Source organism: Megalobrama amblycephala, linkage group LG6 (genome assembly GCF_018812025.1).
Source record: "Megalobrama amblycephala isolate DHTTF-2021 linkage group LG6, ASM1881202v1, whole genome shotgun sequence".
NCBI lineage: Eukaryota > Metazoa > Chordata > Actinopteri > Cypriniformes > Xenocyprididae > Megalobrama > Megalobrama amblycephala.
In genome coordinates this window covers 41,477,855-41,497,024 of record NC_063049.1, presented here as the reverse complement: position 1 = coordinate 41,497,024, position 19,170 = coordinate 41,477,855, and the positions used below count along the sequence as shown (strand labels likewise).

At 35.7% G+C, this 19,170-nt stretch overlaps 1 protein-coding gene across 6 annotated transcripts in view; it reads right to left on the bottom strand.

Annotated features, from left to right (window-relative positions):
- cobll1b (cordon-bleu WH2 repeat protein-like 1b) overlaps nt 1-18,657 on the bottom strand; it is a 77,027-nt gene extending 58,370 nt beyond the window's left edge. Inside the window, exons 1-2 of one of the 6 annotated variants that reach the window (XM_048194664.1) lie at nt 18,337-18,657; nt 15,673-15,747 (exon numbers count right to left, since the gene is read on the bottom strand). In XM_048194664.1, coding sequence (XP_048050621.1) covers nt 15,673-15,728 — 56 coding nt within the window. In that variant the 5' untranslated portion in view covers nt 15,729-15,747; nt 18,337-18,657. Of the gene's footprint in view, nt 1-15,665; nt 15,748-16,449; nt 16,497-17,650; nt 18,004-18,336 lie in introns of those variants that run through there. The other 5 variants (XM_048194669.1, XM_048194663.1, XM_048194667.1 and 2 more) reach the window with 5 other exon arrangements.
- Between the last annotated feature and the right edge of the window lie 513 nt (nt 18,658-19,170).

Below are 19,170 nucleotides of genomic sequence, written 5' to 3'. Positions count from 1 at the left end.
GTTCACATATGTCCCGACCTCGACATTCCCACCGCAGAATCGAGATACAGAAAAGTCAAGGCCAAAACATCTCCTTCTCTACAGAGACTGGTCAAAACATCTGCCAAGTATTTAGATAAGCAAAGCAGAAGGGAAATGGTTCCGATCACAGGCTTGCAGGGATATTTTGTACCTCTTACAAGATAAGTAGACTGGAATTAAATGCTCTGCTACTTAAATGTCCATGAAATTCAAATCCACTAACCCTGTTGTATGCTGAGATATGCAGAAATATACAGGAGTATTAAAAGGTTGTGAGAGCTCCTTATTAGCAGAAGAGCCAACATTTACATAAAAGTAAAAAGAGGGAAGTATTTCCCCTGGAGTCATAATTAAAACTATTACACTGAATCCTTTCTTCTGAGACAAAGGGACATTGTCTGCAGAGACACACTTGCCAGAGATACACCAGCCAGTGTTTTCCCCCTTAGCCAATCACACACACAGTAGCGTCCAAAAGTCACCAGGTGGCCAAATTCTAGACTTCATCACCGCTTGGGTTTGCAAATGCAAGTTCAGAGATGGTAATGCTTTTTTTTTTTTTTTTTTATATTATTTTGTAGAGCTGCAAGATTTTGGATAAACTGAGAATCACAATTTTTTTTTTGTTTCAAATACAGATCATGATTCTATGCAAGCTTGTTTCCGCCATGAAATAAAAAATAAAAAGGGTAATTGTGACTTTTGCAAGTTTATGTCTCACAATTCTGACTTTATAACTTGCAATGCATGTTATGAAGTCAGAATTGCGAGATATAAACTCAAAATTCTGAGGAAAATAGTTTACATTTGCAAGTTTACATCTCACAATTCTGACTTTATAACTCGCAATTCTGACTTTATAACTCGCAATTCTGACTTTATAACTCGCAATTCTGACTTTGTGTCTCACAATTCTGACTTTATATCTGGCAATTCTGACTTTATATCTCGCAATTCTGAATTTATATCTGGCAATTCTGACTTTATATCAATCAATTCTGACTTTATATCTGCAATTCTGACTTTATATCTGGCAATTCTGACTTTATATCAATCAATTCTGACTTTATATCTGGCAATTCTGACTTTATATCACGCAATTCTGACTATAACTCACAATTCTGACTTTATAACTCGCAATTCTGACTTTATATCACGCGATTCTGACTTTATATCTTGCAATTCTAACTTTATATCTCGCAATTCTAACTTTATATCTCGCAATGCATTTCTGACTTTCCAAGCTTCCATATGATTCTCCCGCGATTTTGAACAGACAATATAATTTATGAGAGTTTCTGACAAAATGTTAATTGCTGCAGTCTATTTAAAATGTTTAATTAATCTGAATGCATTATTTAAAAAAAAAAAAATCAGTTTAAATGAATGACTCACTCATAAATACTGGATGAATCAGGGTTTTTGAAGGAATCTCTTAAAAGAATGATTCAATGACATACATTCTTAATAGAGATGCACAGATGTATCATCCAACAATTGGCATCGGTTATCATCACTATCGGCCGATTGTTTAAAAACAGCCGATGATCAGGGCCAATCTTGTCAATCAAAAGCGTGCGAAAAAAACGTGTCAGACTGCAACTCATACTGTGTGTGAAGAAAAGCTCTCTTTTGTTGAATTTAGTTAACGTGACAATAACGCATTAACAATTAAAAATAGCAGCGTTAAAGCAGGCTCTGCTTGACCCTTTAAATCACCCGTAGTTCAAGCCAGGGTTGCCAGGTTTGCAGATTTTTTATTTATTTATTTTTTGAAACATTATTTGTAGTGCGCCTCCCATCCAATAATCACAAAGAGCTTTGTGCTCTGTTACTTCTGATAAGAAACAATGCCTCAGATAAAAACTCAAAACTAAAAGACAAGGACTAAAAGCCACAATTTTTATTTAATGTGCACTCTATGGCATTATAAAGCTGCATGAAAACAATATGCATGAAAAAAATGCCTTTTAGATTTGATCGCTGTTGGACACCTACATCAGAATTAAATAAGGAGAAAATCACAAGAAGATTGTAGAATAAAATCAGCAATCTTCTAATGAAATTTGATACGAGTTCTTGACACCTAGAATAAAACTCAGAGATTTTTAAAAAAAGATTGACACACTTGATAGAAGCCATTACAAGTTGGCGAGCTCAGCGGCCTGAAATCCAGTCCCTGAATGACTCTGATGTCTAAGTAATGCGGCAGATGGACATTTATACCTCTCATGTTACACTGAAAAATGAGGAAGAGGGAAAATTGTCGTCTTTTCCATAGTTTTATGTGCTGGAAAACAATACGTCTTATCATATTAAAAAATGATTTGTAATGTGGGAGCAGGATTAAACTGGATTATGACATTTTCTGGTAGTGTCCCATGCAAATTCACTGCCATCCATGATGCGAGGATGTTGCCAAGGGGTTGCTAGGGTTGTATCATCCAAAAGTTAAATCAAATCACTTATAAAAGTAAGAGCACTCCTCTTTTCAACAAATAGCACTGGTGAAATGTAAAACTTAGTCTTTGAAGTTTGACCAAATAATGAACCCCAAGTATAATTAAAGGAGAAATTGCTTAGAGCCACCTTTCTTAGTTACATCTATTTTCCATAATGTGCATTAAAACAATCCATAACTATAACTTATGTTCCTAATAAAAATAAAAATAATAATAAATAAATAAATAAATAATGATGATGCTGATGATGATCATAAATTGCGACATTGGGACACATCAAAATGTCAGACTATTATTATTTTTTTTTTTTATTAAAGAGTAATGAGATAAATAATAAAAATAAGAAAAATATAGATCAAAATAATACAGCATTATCATAAAATTATTAATAATTAATAAATATTATAAACAATTTTATTATTATTAAATAATAATTAATAAAATAATAATCTATAACATTAATTAATGAATATTAAATATTATTATTTTTAATAATACAAAATTAGTTATTATTAATAACAATAATAAACTGCCACATTGAGACATGTCAGATTGTCAGGCTATATTATTATTATTATTTTTTTTTTTATTATTATTATTATTAAAGAGATAAATAATATTAAAAATAAGAATAATACAGACCATAATAATACAGTATTATTATATAATTAATATTAATATTCTAAAGAATTATTTTATAATTATTAAGTAATAATTCATAAAATAATGATCTTTTTAATATTAATCAGTATAAAATATTATAAAAATATATATATATTTTTTGAAAAATACAAAATTTGTTATTATTAATAACAATAATAAACTGCCACATTGGGACATATCAGACTGTCATCTTATTATTTTTATTATTAAAGAATAATGAGATATATAATATTAAAAATAAGAATAATACAGATAATAATAATACAGTATTATTATATAATTAATATTAATTAATATTATAAACAATTATTGTTATAATTATTGAAGAATAATTGATAAAATAATTATCTTTATAATATTAATTAATCAATATAAAATACTATTAAAAATATGTATTTTTTAAATAATACAAATTAGTTATTATTATTAATAACAATAATAAACTGCCAAGAGGGATAGTAAAGGGATAGTTCACCCAAGGGAACTATCCACTTAAAGGGATAGTTCACACAAAAAATGAAAAATTGATGTTTAACTGGTTAACCCAAGGGCATCCAAGGTGTTTGTTTCACCGTCTGTCAGCCGTATAATGCATGTCAATAGCAACACAATCTATAAGAGTCAAAAAAACATGCACAGACAAATCCAAATTAAACCCTGCGGCTCGTGACGACACATTGATGTCCTCTTATGTGAAGACTCTGATGCAATTAGATGGATTAACTTTCAGAGTAAAGAAAAAAAATTAGGGTGAAAAAAAGTCTGCAAATGAGCATTTCTTCAAGAAAACTGTGAGCTCTTTCAGTTCCCACAGGCAGGTTCACCATGTTTTTATGATGTGAGGAGACAATCTCAAAGCGGAGACAGAGTTCTGCTGTGAGGTTTTTTTTTTTTTTTGTTTTTTGGCCTAGTCATTAAAAAGAGTCGGTTCATAAGACTAATGTGTTTATGAATCAGACTACACTGGCTAAAACAACACAGTGATTCAGCAAAAAGAAAATAGTGCAGGAAAAACTGTCAGAGAATGCAGACATTCAGCTTTTAATAATGCCAAATAAACCTCAATTGTCCAATTTGTATTTTTTGTCAATGTCTCTCCTCAAGTGTCATCTTAAATGCAAGCGAACACATGCGCGTACTAGCAATCTCAAACACGCAACACTGACAGCATACAGTTGCGCCAACAAATGTGTCACACTTGAGGAACTCAATGTGCATCATCTTCTGGAACGCAACATTTAAAAGGACAGCATATCTGCCTTCTGACGGAGGTAGTGTAACTCCCCGAAAAACACACGACACACAACAAACTAATCAATTTAGAGCATTTTCCTTTTTGCTGCATTCAAAGCAGTTTACGGTCACTGCCTGCAGGCCTGACAGCAAAACAAAGAGCCCCCATTCTCCTGTGTTCTCTGGAGTCCTGCCACATGCTCTTTCAGTGCTCTGAGAAACACAACATAGAGAAATAAAGCCCTTGTATTCCTCAGACAGGAAAGGCAGTGCGAAATCAGGAGTTCTCATGTTCCACACAGAGAAATACTGCATTAAGTCCTCATGGAAGTGTTGGGAAGGCTGGAGTGTTAAATACAGCTGTTGAGAGAGAGGGAGCATGTGTATGTGTGGAATGTGGAGGAGTCAAGATGGATGGTATGCACAGAAGATCTATGGCATCTATAGACACTAGTGAGCTGTCTACGTAGGTAGTATTTTAAGACATCATGCACACAACATAGGAAACATTAATATACTGACTTCTCAGAATCAGAATCATAAAGAGCTGAGTATGTTTACACACACAAGGAATCTGTCTTGATGACAGGAGCTTCCAGTGCAGAAGAAAGTACAGACATAGTAAAGACATACATAGGAATTACACAGTAGAAATGAAATATAACATTAATAATATAAGAAAACTGAATAGTGCAATATAATACATATAAAAGATTACATTGTGGAAAAAAACAATGCAGATGAAGCTAGACTATTATCTATATAATAATAATAATTTAAAATTGAAAAAAAAAAAAAAATAGCAATAAAAGCTTCAATCTAACTGAAGACTAGTTTACCCAAAATTTGCATGGACAACAATATACGCTACCATTTTGATTTTTTTTCTTTTTGAAAGAAATAATATTGTGAAATATTATTACAATTTAAAATACCTGTTTCTAATTTGAACATATTTTGAACTGTAATTTATTCCTGTGATCAAAGCTGAATTTTCAGCATCATTACTCCAGTCTTCAGTGTCACATGATCCTTCAGAAATCATTCTAATATGCTGATTTGCTGCTTAAGAAAAAAATATATTATTATTATTATTATTATGTTTATATTTAATGTTTAAAATTGAAATCTTTTGTAACATTATAAATGTCTTTACTGTCATTTTCAATTTAAAAAGTGACGAATTTAATGCAGAAAAAAGCATAAAGGCGTGTACACCAACATGTTTTTTCCGAAGCTAGCGCACTTTTCCAATTGTTTTCAATGGGAGCGCTGCGTTTTTAAAACTCCAGGAGCGTAATGAGGCCGAGAGTCTATTTCACGCTGAAGCGCTCTACATTTTTACCCGTCGCCGAGAGTTGAAGAATGTTCAACTTTGGGTAAAACGCTGCACTCATCACTGTCACTTTGTACCCAGCCATCCAATCACAGTGGAGAAGGGGCGGGACAAATACAACATCGACCAACCGCAACATTCAGCTTGTACAACATCAACAGATGACAACAATAACGGAACAAAATCATTTAAAACAAGTGCCAGAGCAAATACTTCTGTATCGCTCTGTACTTCTGCAGATATTCTGTATCATAGCAAGCAAAGCGTCTCAACAACAAAAAAAAAAACGTTGTGCTGTCACTACAGCTAGGCATTTTTCGGCAGAGCGCCTAGCATTTTCAGCTGGCTAAAAATGCTTTGGTGGACACACGGCCTAATTTATTTAAAAAAATAAAATCTTACTGACCCCAAACTGTTGAATGGCAACGTATTTTTATGCAACACATTTAGGATGCCTATTTAAGGCGTTATAAATCAGCAATCAAGAGGTTGCATTTCAGTTAGGGTGCTGCCTAAGTAGGCAGCAGACAGCAAGGCAGCTCACTAGGTTTTTGTAAAGAGCCCTTGTGTTCATTCTTCTAGGCTTGTCACCACATGAGAGCCTCATTCAAAGGATAACATATTACTCAAGTAAGCAAATGAAGCAAGTATTTAAGGATGCTACAGTATTGCTATGCTACAACTCACGTATACTGTATTTAAAAGGGACAGTTTGCTCAAGAATTCAAATATGTCATCATACTTGTTAACATCAACATCATCATATATGCACACTAGGACTGGGTATTGACACAATTTTCACGATTCAAGTCGTTTTCTATTCATATGCTTGCGATTCGATTATTTTGGATGTAGTATATCAGATACAGTACACGGCAAATTTTCTAGAGGAAAACAATCTCAAAACTAATGCTGTAAACTAAACGTGGGAGTCAGTTGGTACTACATTACTATAATATTGAAGGTTAAAATTAACTTATTTCTATACAAACACTTAAATTATACTCAATGATGCTTTTATTAAAAATAAAGTTTAGAATAACAATCATATTTCTACTCCAATTTGTTTTTTTTTTTAAATATAAACATTTAAATCGTGGCTGTCATAACTGATTTATTCAAACATGCATTAAATATTGAGGAACATTAAAAATTATAATGAATATGTAATGGTGCATAGCTATATTTATCAGAATGTTGCTCTCTAGAGTTCACTTTTCTAGCTGACTAATGAGTTTATGGTCACTGAATATGTTTTTCTGAGGTAAATGTGACGTTACGTGACATTGTTTACAAGCTGTTTTATTGACATCTTTCCGAGGTTGAAACACTGATTGAGCGATTACACGAGACATGATACGGATTTCAGTAAGTTGCACTGTGTATTTTATCATACCTTCAGATGTTCATGCATGTTTATTTTGCGCTGTAACTGGTATTAAAGCGGAGGAGAGGATGATCACATGCTTCTCTTTAACTGAGGCACTAAAGCGATCCGTCACGCCACATTAAACAGCACCAAAATGGTATTTATTTTTTGAATCTCATAATAAGATGGACGTCATTTGAAATCTGAGACTTTGCTTCAAGGTGTCTCCTGAATGTGTCTGTGAAGTTTCAGCTCAAAATACCCCATAGATTTTTTTAAATGAATTTTTTTAACTGCCTATTTTGGGGCATCATTAACTATACACTGATTTTGGCAGCGCCGCCCCTTTAAATCGCGTGCTCCCTGCCACACGAGCTCTCGTCTATATTACAGTGCATTTACAAAGTTCACACAGCTAATATAACCCTCAAATGGATCTTTACAAGATGTTCGTCATGCATGCTGTATGCATGCTTCAAATTATGTGAGTAAAGTATTTATTTTGATGTTTACGTTTGATTCTGTATGAGTTTGAGGCTATATGCTCTGTGGCTAATGGCTAATGCTACACTGTTGGAGAGATTTATAAAGAATGAAGTTGTGTTTATGAATTATACAGACTGCACATGTTTAAAAATGAAAATAGCGATGGCTCTTGTCTCCGTGAATACAGTAAGAAACGATGGTAACTTTAACCACATTTAACAGTACATTAGCAACATGCTAACGAAACATTTAGAAAGACAATTGACAAATATCACTAAAAATATCATGTTATCATGGATCATGTCAGTTATTATTGCTCCATCTGCCATTTTTCGCTGTTGTTCTTGCTTGCTTACCTTGTCTGTGCACAGATCCAGACGTTAATACTGCCTTTCCTTGTCTAATGCTCGAACATGGGCTGGCATATATGCAAATATTGGGGTCATACATATTAATGATCCCAACTGTTACGTAACAGTCGGTGTTATGTTGAGATCCGTGTGTTTTCCGGAAGTCTTTTAAACAAATGAGATTTACATAAGAAAGAGGAAGCAATGGTGTTTGAAACTCAATGTATGTCTTTTCCATGTACTGAACTCTTGTTATTCAACTATGCCAATATAAATTCAATATTTAATTCTAGGGCACCTTTCATATCAAAAGTAACAAAGCACAAAGATTATTGCGATTTATTGGATGGGAGGCGCTGCATATTCTGTTCATTCATCAACTGAAAACAGACTAGACTAATCAATTCTTGGGATTTAAGAATCGATATTGGTTCGTAAAAATGAGAATCGATTAAAATGGAGAAATCAATATTTTTTACCCAGCCCTAATGCACACCTGTGAATTTTTTCTTCTACAATAGGTCTCTAATCTCTAATCTCAAAAACAGTACAAACACAATGCATTATTCTTTGTCATACACATTTTGAAGAACATGGGGAATAAATGATGACCAAACGTTCATTTTCTGGTATCCAATATGAGAAAGAGAACTATCCCTTGGCTTGTAGTATTTTTTCCAGTGTGCTTTGAAATGTAAAGAATCACTATAGCTTCAAATTGCCTCAGGCTGTTGATGTCTGAGATGTCTAAATTTTCCAGACTAACCATTGTTCTTAAAGTGTCTTAGGGAGTTGTCTTTTAAAACCACCCTAAACCTTACACGGTAAACTGTACATGTTAAAAGCTTGACTATTAATCATCCTGTTGATTCTATTGAGAAAACACCCAACCCGAAACCTTTAATTTCCTGCAAAGTGTTCACAAGACAGAAACAACTTTAAAGTTTAAAAGATCTCCCACACTAATCCAGACAACTATCCGAGACAACTGCTCAACATAGACACAGCCTTACGTGGAAGTATATGACAACTGGGGAATAACTAGAGATGCAAAGATACATTTCCAGAAACTTCCTGAAAGTTTCCAAAATCCTGGAAAGTTTCAGCCATTTTCCGGAATTGGTGGAAAAATTTCCGGAAACTTTCCAGGATTTTGGAAACTTTCAGGAAATCTTAGAAAGTTTCTGGAAATTTACAGTAAATTTAGCCTTTCCAGGAGTTTTGGACATTTTTGGGAAATTTTGGAAACTTTTCACCCCTTTCCATCCCTAGGGGTGTTCTGGCTACTTTCCAGGGGTTTCGTAGCCAGGTTTATTCTAGATGAGGCATTTGATGGTATCTATGGTGTTGCTAGGTGGTTTATAAAGTATTCTGGGTGGTTTCATGAAAGTCTTTGTCAAGCCAAAATAATAACATCACTGTTCTTATACTGTAGCTTTCAACACCGGATTGGATAGAACAGCTGTGCGAGCGGCATGTGTGTGTGTGTGTGTTAGTATATGAAGAAGGAAAATTGGAGTGTGAGAAAGTATGGAAACATCTGCAACAACACTTAAGAGCTTCCAAACCCCGTCCCTGAGGTGACACTTTGTTGTCAAGGCTGCACTGAGATAGAAGTGTCTGTGTTGATCATTTGGTAACGACTAAAGATCACACAAAATGACATCATGAGCGAGTAAACATTCCGACAGTTATTCACAACACCATAGCTGTCCGTCCAGCTCGGAATTCCAAGAACAGATGTCAAGAGTAAAAGAAGCCAAACTGCAGCAGCATACAGTAGAGTCCTGCCAACACCTGCGAAGTTCCACATCTTGCTTTCATATTTGCAGAGATCAAGCTTAAATTCCCCTCATTTGTCAGTCTCTTCTTTTACCATTCTGAGCTTCCAGAATATGAAAACATTGCGGGCACACCTGCAGTCACTGTACGTTATTAGCAGGCCCACATTATCTGCACTTTTTTGGGGAGGAAATCGGCAAAACAGATTTAAATATTGTCAAATGTGTTGTATGGATGTGAGACTGCAACACTTGCATTGTCAAATTAGCTACAATATTTAACAAACAAATCCAGAAAATTACTTTGTCAATGACATGCATTTACTGCGATTCAGTAGGACTGGTAATCAATTCAGATTTCCCAGTTCAATTTGATTCAGATACAATTGCTCTTGATTCTAATCGATTCAGATTCCAATTCGTTTGAATTCAATTCTAATTCATTATGTGTTCACACTTGGCAGATTTGGTTCAGTTAAATGAACTCTGGTGCGATTGCTCTGTTAGTGTGGTTCATTTATGTAAGTGTGAACGCTGTCATCTGAACCCTTGCCTGGAAAATCCAGCCTCACCACTGTACCAGCGGATGAGTCTGGTTGCCATTGAATCAATTCGATTTCTAGGCCGGAGAAAATCCGAGCAAACAGGAAGCGGAGTAAACCAATCAGAGAAGGGCGGATATGACGTTAGCAAAGCGACAAGAGAGTCAACAGCGAAAAGTAAATAATGAATGTGTTTTTGGTAATTTAAAACTGAATTCACGGCTGAACAGAACAAACTCTTGGGTCTCCTGTGCGCAATCTTTGTTGATATTGAAGGGACTTTCGCCGCACTAGAGTGACGCTGTTTGCGTCACTGAAATAAACAAATATGATTGCATGGTACGGTTTGGAGTTGACTCAAGGTGCGACGCAGGGCAGACTGACCAGACTGATATACCTTGTAGAAGATATATCATTCTGGACTAGCCAGGTAATCTGAACCCTGGTGCACATCAAACAAGTGGACCGAGACCCTGAAAAGATGGGTCTCTGTCTGCTTTCAAATGAACTCTGGTGTGTTTCGACTGAAATATGAACGCAACATGGACCAAACAGATGTAAATCAACCAAAAACAGGACATGATGTCACAAGACTGTTTTTTCTCGTCATAGTTGTGATGTTACCCATCACAGTTCGGTACAGGCATCAGAACCGCGTCTCCTCGCAGCAGATAGTTTTTTTGTGTGTGATGGAGGGATTCCTGACGCTGTTTTGACTCCTTTACACATTTTATAAGCTCTGCATGAGTTTTCAGCTCATTAATATACCATCACATGTATGCACATACAGCAAGCGCATTTAGCCCAGAACACAGCATTGTTTTGCATGTTCGACAAGTTATATCGCAAAATGTACGCTATAAAAGTTGTTTTGTTTTGTATCTTTAGGTTCGGTGTTAAAAATGACATTGTGAACATCAGTGTATCATTTTCTTTTTTGATCCAGACCAAAATAACCAAGAGAAATGAACTACAAGTGTGAACACACCCTTACATACAAATATTATCTCTCTGCTTAGGCAGTTTTTAATTACATTACATTTATTCATTTAATAGGCGTCTTTTTCCAAAACATCTTACAAGTTAGGAAAAAAAAAAAAAAAATCACAATAAATTTGTCATAGGAGATAGTGTACCGGTACTTTGGTACCAAGTTGGTACTGAAAGTATGAAAACGTGACGATACCATCATATCTGTGGTACTGGGAGTACCGAGTATATGGGTATATTCGGTTCCCACTGATAGGGCTGTGCCAGTATTTACGTGAATATGACATGAGTGGAGCACAAAGCTTTGTTTACAAAATAAATAATAGGTTAACAATTAAATGTGACCTCGCAGCCATGGAAACATTTTGGTTCATGTCGAATGAGAGAGGTACGCGAGTCCATAAATTTCAGACTTGTCGGCTTTGTATTCGGATTTGCGAATCACAATCTGGTCACCCAATTAGCAGAGAATTTAACAATATTCCATTAGTTATTCCACTGGACATGGAATCTCCGTTTCTTTTCCCAAATCTTCACTCACGCAGGGGATTATAAACATTTCTTCCTTCGGTTCGCTTTTAATTAGGCCTATTATGTTCGCATTCTTTACTGTGGTAAAGTAGAAAAAACACTGTAGGAGAGAAACCTTTTTGCTTGCACGTCAATTTCTATTTAACACAGTTTGTGCTTGCGCAGAGCGGCTATCTTTGCGTGGATTTTTTTTACTGATTATTTACTGATATTTATTTACTGATATTTATTTCATAGTTTTGCAGGCTGTAGCGTGTTGTTTTACAGGCTGTAGTGTGTTGTTTCACTGACGGAAGTGCTAAAATAAACACGCACGTCTGTTGCAAAATGGATGTTTGAGCATTTGTTTACATATCAAAATTTATTTAATTGCGGTATGTATATATATATACAGAAACATACACACACACGCGCTCCAAATATTTATATGCATGATTACCATCATATTTAATATGTTTTTCAAATAGGCTAGTTAAATAAAATAGTAAAATAGTTAAAAAATTGGTACCGAGAACCGTAAAATTTTATTGGTATTGGTACCGACTACTGGAATTTTGGTACCATGACAACACTAATAGAAGCCAACAATATTGATAGCACACAATGCCAGGTTTAAAGTATAAACAAGATTAGATCAGTTTCACACTTGTTGTTGTTGTTGTTGTTGTTTTTTTAACTGGACATATCATGTAAATCTGACTTTTTCGGGTCTATTTGACTATAATCGGGTCCCCGGTTCAACTACCAACCCAGAAAACGTGAAAAAGGACAACCCAGTAACTTTCTCTGCAAGCACGTGAAGAAAAAAAAGAAAGAAAACGAGGCGCTCAGATTTCGCTCCCCTTGTGACGTAGGGAGGGGATCTTATTTATATTACCTTCCCTTAATCTGTAACTTCTTCCTGAGTCTCTCCATCAGTGTCGACTCCGGTTTGAACAATGTAAGGCTGAACACCGTTACTGACAATCCTCATTTTGGCTGCGTGAGATTCTCCAGCTTTGTTGTTGTTGAGCTGTTAAAGCTCCGCCCTCTTCTGGAAAGGGGGCCGGGAGCAGCAGTTCATTTGCATTTAAAGGGACACACACACAAACGGTGTGTTTTTGCTCACACCCAAATAGGGGCAAATTTGACAAGCTATAATAAATGATCTGTGGGGTATTTTGAGCTGAAACTTCACACACACATCATACAACGTGCTAAGAGATCTGCAAGGTAATAGAGTGAAATCAAACTCATGTTTTTTGGACCAAATATTCAAACCTCATGTAAAAACAGTGTAAATAAATTACGCAACTTGGCAAAAGGCTGGAAATTTTGGATTTACAAACAAAGTTGCACCACAGACATAAGACGGTTGATGGCCTGATGCCCCGCGGTGCCAGAGAAACCAGAATCCTGCCCCCGAATTACACAACAACTTCTGTGCGGTTAAGAGTCACGCTGTTTAACACAACAAAACTTTCCCTCTGTAAACCCCATGAGCAAATCTAATCAAATGATCCTGGGTGCAAAATCAGAGCGCTTGTGCGAGGCTCATAAAAAGCCTTCAAAATATCAGACTCGCCTCTGATTAAAATCACAATAACGCAGGGATGTGCTCATAGCCATCGTGGGAGATGTAACATGTGTGTGTGTGTGTGTGATAGATAAAATAATGCAGAAATACAGAGTTATGAGAACGTGCTGGAAAAAAATCTCTCGGATTTCACAGAAAATGCTTCCAGCCTTTGGAACGCTCTCAGCTGACATCATCCTCTGCTAGCAAAATCTGAACCCATAGAGCACAAATTTCCAAAGTCTTAAAGTCCAAAGTGTGTTAATAAAGATCATATTTGACGCTAATGCGTATGGAGGATTCAACGTCCAGATCTCCTCACTCATGATATAGACGGCTAATCGGCCTCATGTGGTTTTCAAGGACCAGTTCTGCGTCTGGTTTGTATATTTTAAATTTCCTAGTCTTCTGACTCTGAGACTGTAGTATTTCCCCCACAGCCATGGATTATTACACCAGATAAGTACAAATGGCTCTGAGGTCAAATTAACAAGCATCACACTGAACGCAGCAACCATTTTTCTGTAATCTTCAGTCATATCTAAGCTGGAAATGAAAACTGTAGACCCTGTTCTTCACTAGACGACTTTAAAGTAACAAATGCAATTACTTCCTCATTTCCCCAGCAAAGAAATTAACCAGGAGAATTTTGCAAGAGACCCCCCCTCCCTAAAGTTCATTTCCCATGACCTCCACATGTGTCCAAGAGCGTTTCTCAGCTCTGCTCTGCAGGCAGGAAATGCACCGATGTCAAAGGTTGAGGCAATGCTTGCGACAACAGAGACTTTAATTACAGTCAGACTGTCTTGTAAACAAACACACAATGTCTAAATCTTCACTCATAAACAGCCCGGTTTGCAGTGACAGATCACACAAATGTCATTCCTACCCAATGCATTATATTCATACATTTATTTTCAGCTACATAAAATTGCTTATTCCAGAACTCACATTATGCATGACTATGATTTTTCTTTACAGCAAATGGAGCTGGAATGAGCAATGAACTGCTTGAAAACTGGAAACTTTCTTCCTATTCTCCTCATTCCATGTAATCTTTGAATCCACAAGACGAAAGAACAAACACACATGCATTAGTATTACAATCTTTCATTACACTTTCTACAGACTCAAATATCCACACTTACTGTACAACTGGGAAATTTCTACAATGCATGTTTTCTTTGCAATACTGTTTTAATTGTTAATCAATTTATAGTTCTTCCTTCATCATCCTCAAATTCTATCTGCAGAAACCATTTACTAACAAAAGCTAGTTAACCCCTTAACGGTAACCCCCATTTTTGAACACAGACATGAAAATGCACTTTAATGGTTGTAATTCAAGAATGCTTTGGAATAGACCTAAGTTTGATCTTGTTTTAAAGAAGACACTCAGCAGATTGCACTTCAAAACATGAAAAATTAAAGTATGAAAAAAGTTATAGAAGTTTAAATTTACTGTAAATCAAAAACGAACAAACAAAACATTTATTTTTATATAAAAATATATATTTTACAAAATATTTTTTACTCTAATACAGATATAAAATCCAAGCCATATGTCTAACCAAGTTGTGTTCCAAATTTGAAGTTAATATCACAAAAATTTAAGTTCCCATGAGATTTTGTTTAGGTGTTGTACCAAAAAAAGCCACCAGGTGTCACCCACATTTGATGCATTCTTCTGTATTCCACAAATGAATACATTTCTGTCCAAATATCACTTATATCACAAAATATGGAAGCTTGAGATTCAGACCTTTCTGACGATATGTGTTTTGTCAAGATTAGAAAAGTTTTGACTATAAAGTAGTTAAAAATAAAAAATAGTAATATGAAACATGACAACACCCACTAGGGCAAGGAGCATACACAAATGATTTAAAGTACTGTTTCCATGGTAACGCAATGTACAATTTCCAAACAGTTTTCACAGGATGAATGCTGAATTTTTAAGCTTTCGAATGATACCTAATTTATGATGATTCCTGAAATATGTGATGTGAAACAAAGGCAATAAATAAAAACAGCGCCAAGTGTCCCGCTAGCGGGAGGGTGACAGTTAAGGGGCTAATGACATCATCCGCCAGGAAGTGACATCATTTTGATGTGAAAACAACGTCACAGCTGTACGATAAAATTAATGATATGATAATATCAAAACAGAAATGACAACCTTGTAACCTAATTCTCAATCATCCTCTTGACTGCATGGCAAAAAACTAAGTTTTAGAGAAATACAACACAAGCATATAAAAGTTTAAGTTTAAGACATACTGTAACCACACAGCTACTCTAAACAGATCAAACCCAGGGTTAAGGAGTAAATCTTTTAGTGCTTACGGTCTACCTTCGGTCAGGCGGTCGACTGTGCCCATTACCATCCATCCCTGCAGCGGCCTGCATGGCTCTGAAATCCCTGGCACTGTAGAACAGAAAGCAAACACTGTACTCACTCGTGGCACTGCCTAAAGGGAGTGCTGACAGATTGAGAGGTTAAACTCGACGAGTCAGTTTTGCAGAAGGTGGTTCTTCATGCCACAGTGTCAATAATGGGCATGGTTCCCTTGTTGAAAAAACAAACATCTTGAACGTACACCAGACAAGCTCCCAGCTTGGTCAGGACTGATTTTAGAAGGGCTTTGGCCACTTTTCAGCTGAAAGACCAGCTTAAACCAGTCAAGACCAGCAAACCAGCTTAGTTTATATAAATATATATAATAGGGCTGGGTAAAAAAAATATAGATTTCTCAATTTTAATCGATTCTCATTTTTACGAACCGATATCGATTCTTAAATCCCAAGAATCGATTAGTCTAGTCTGTTTTCAGTTGATGAATGAACAGCGCCTCCCATCCAATAAATCGCAATAATCTTTGTGCTTTGTTACTTTTGATATGAAGCAAAGTCTCAGATTTCAAATGATGTCCATCTATTTATGAGATTCAAAAAATAAATACCATTTTGGCGCTGTTTAATGTGCCGTGACGGATCGCTTTAGCGCCTCAGTTAAAGAGAAGTGGCAGCACGAGCGCATGTGAACATCCTCTCCTCCGCTTTAATACCAATTACAGCGCGTAATACACATGCATGAACATCTGAAGGTATGATAAAAGATGCAACTTACCGAAATCCGTATCATGTCTCTTGTAATCGCTCAATCAGTGTTTCAACCTCGGAAAGACGTCAATAAAACAGCTTGTAAACAATGTCACGTAACGTCACATTTACCTCAGAAAAACATATTCAGTGACCATAAACTCATTAGTCAGCTAGAAAAATGAACTCTAGAGAGCAACATTCTGATAAATATAGCTATGCACCGTTACATATTCATTATAATTTTTAATGTTCTTCAATATTTAATGCTTGTTCGAATAAATCAGTTATGACAGCCGCGATTTAGATGTTTATATTTCAAAGAACGAATTGGAGTAAAAATATGATTATGTAATTCTAAACTTTATTTATAATAAAAAACATAATTGAGTGTAATTTAAGTGTATGTATATAAATAAGCTAATTTAACCTTCAATATTATTATAGTAGTACCAACTGACTCCCATGTGTAGTTTACAGCATTAGTTGAGATTTTTTTCCTCTAGAAAATTTGACATGTACTGTAACTGAAATACTACATCCAAAATAATCGAATCGAAAGCATGTGAATAGTAATCGAATCGAATCGTGAAAATTGTCTCAATACCATACCCAGCCCTAATATATAAGTCTAGTGATGTGGTTCAAACGTGACCTGGGTTCGAATCCCGCCTCAACATACAATTATTATTTCACACAAACTTGGAAATGAACAAATCAGCCAGTGATCCCCATGCAGTTTTGTCATATGGAAAATAACAACATTGTGATAATTCATTTTTGTATTCAACAGGCAAGGGAGGAAAATTGGTTTAAATACGCACTGCGCTTTTGCTGGCTGTCAACTGTCAAGAAAAGGTTAAACACATCATGATTCAAACCACTCATCAAAGCCTTACAATAGTTGTTTTACTATAACTGTAAAAACGATAAAAGCTATTTCCTAAAAAGTATTTGATCAAAATTACAGACAACATCGAAATATGGTTGAAAAACGAATTCGTTTTAGACATATTAGCCGGTGTGATTTGTGTTCAAAACGACCCGAGTTCGAATCCCGACTCAACATACTTTTTTTAAAACATAGTTTTTTTAAGCAAAACAAAAAAATAAATAAACTTGTCAGTCATCACCATGAAGCAATTTTGACATTATATCCATAAGTAATTTAGTGTTTCACGAATAAAACAGTCATAATAGTTTGAATGAGCATGATTCATTGAACCTACCTAGATCGCCCTTGAAGTTTCCCGCGGCTGTCAACTGTCATCAGTCTCGCTACCAATACGTCAAAACACCATCATCAACAACAACTTCAGCAGGTTTAGGAGCGTTTCAGCTGACTTAAAGCACTCCTTATTGGTCCCTGCATCACTTCTATCCCGTTACCCCCTTAAAATTCTGCAACTCCCACCATATTTTCCAGAGTCCTGCCCCTGTCAACAGACGCTCCTCTGTTCCTATTTAACCGAGAGGGAGACGGCAGCTCCGCATATTCAAGTCATGACACGATGAGTTACAGTCACTGCCAGCCCTCCCATCTTCACACTGGATTCATCGACTGTTCACACTCCGGGAATGCGAATTTACATGTCGCCCCCGACGGGAAAAGTCTTAACAAAGCAGTGAATGTGCTCAAATCCCACGTACAGTAATGCCAGGCGAGAGATTAGCTTGTTTCTCAAACCCAACATAATTCATTCATGAATATCATATTAGTAAAATATTGTTTGTCATGCCAATAATAGCCTATATGTCAAGGATGTTAATTTAAGTGCACTTGTACATGGAGGATTTTACACTGCCTTGACGTGGCGAACCACAACTGGCAAAATAGCGACATCTAGTGATAGAAGTGCTGTAGTACATACCACACGCCTTCACCAAAATTACATTTCTGTCATTATTTACTCACCTTCATGTCGTTTAAAAGAGGTATGCTCACAAGTCTAAGGAGAGTTACTGAAGAATATCCACAGAAAAATCTTTCTTACAACAGCAGACTGTCCCTAATCCAAGTCAAGACTCAAAAAAGCGGCCACGTGCTTTTATTTCCTCCTATTATGTATACGTGTCAAATTTGTGGACAGCATATGAAGTCTCAATTATATTGCTCATGAATCTCAACTCAAGTCATTTTGTTTGCGAGTCAAGTCTCGTGTTTTCTTCTCCGGTTAACCAAAGCACGCCACGCACTTCCCACACACACTAACAAGGTTATTTGACCAATTAAATTTAACCCAACTGCAGACAAGCATCACGGGAGGTTTTTCTTTTCTTTTTCTGAGAGTCGTGAACATTTCCATGACATCCTGTGTGACAGTTTAAACATGTTTTGAATACTGAACTAATCTTTTGTCTTGAGATAGTCTTAAAGGGATATTTCACCCCAAAAAATAAAAATTCTGTCATCATTTACTCACCCATGAGTTTCTTTGTTCTGTTCAACACAAATGAAGATATTATGAAGAATGTTGGTAACTAAACTGTTGCTGGATCCCACTGACTTCCATAGTGTGTTTTTTATATAATATGGAAGTCAATGGGGACCAGCAACTGTTCTTCAAAATATAGGCTATTATTTTGTGTTCAACAAAACAAAGAAACTCATAGTTTTAAAACAACACAAGAGTGAGTAAATGATGACATAAGTTTCATTTTGGGGTGAAATAACCCTTTTAAATACCAAAAAACCTCCATATAACATATGCAGCTTTTCTGTTTGTTTTTTTTTGTTTGTTTTTTTTTT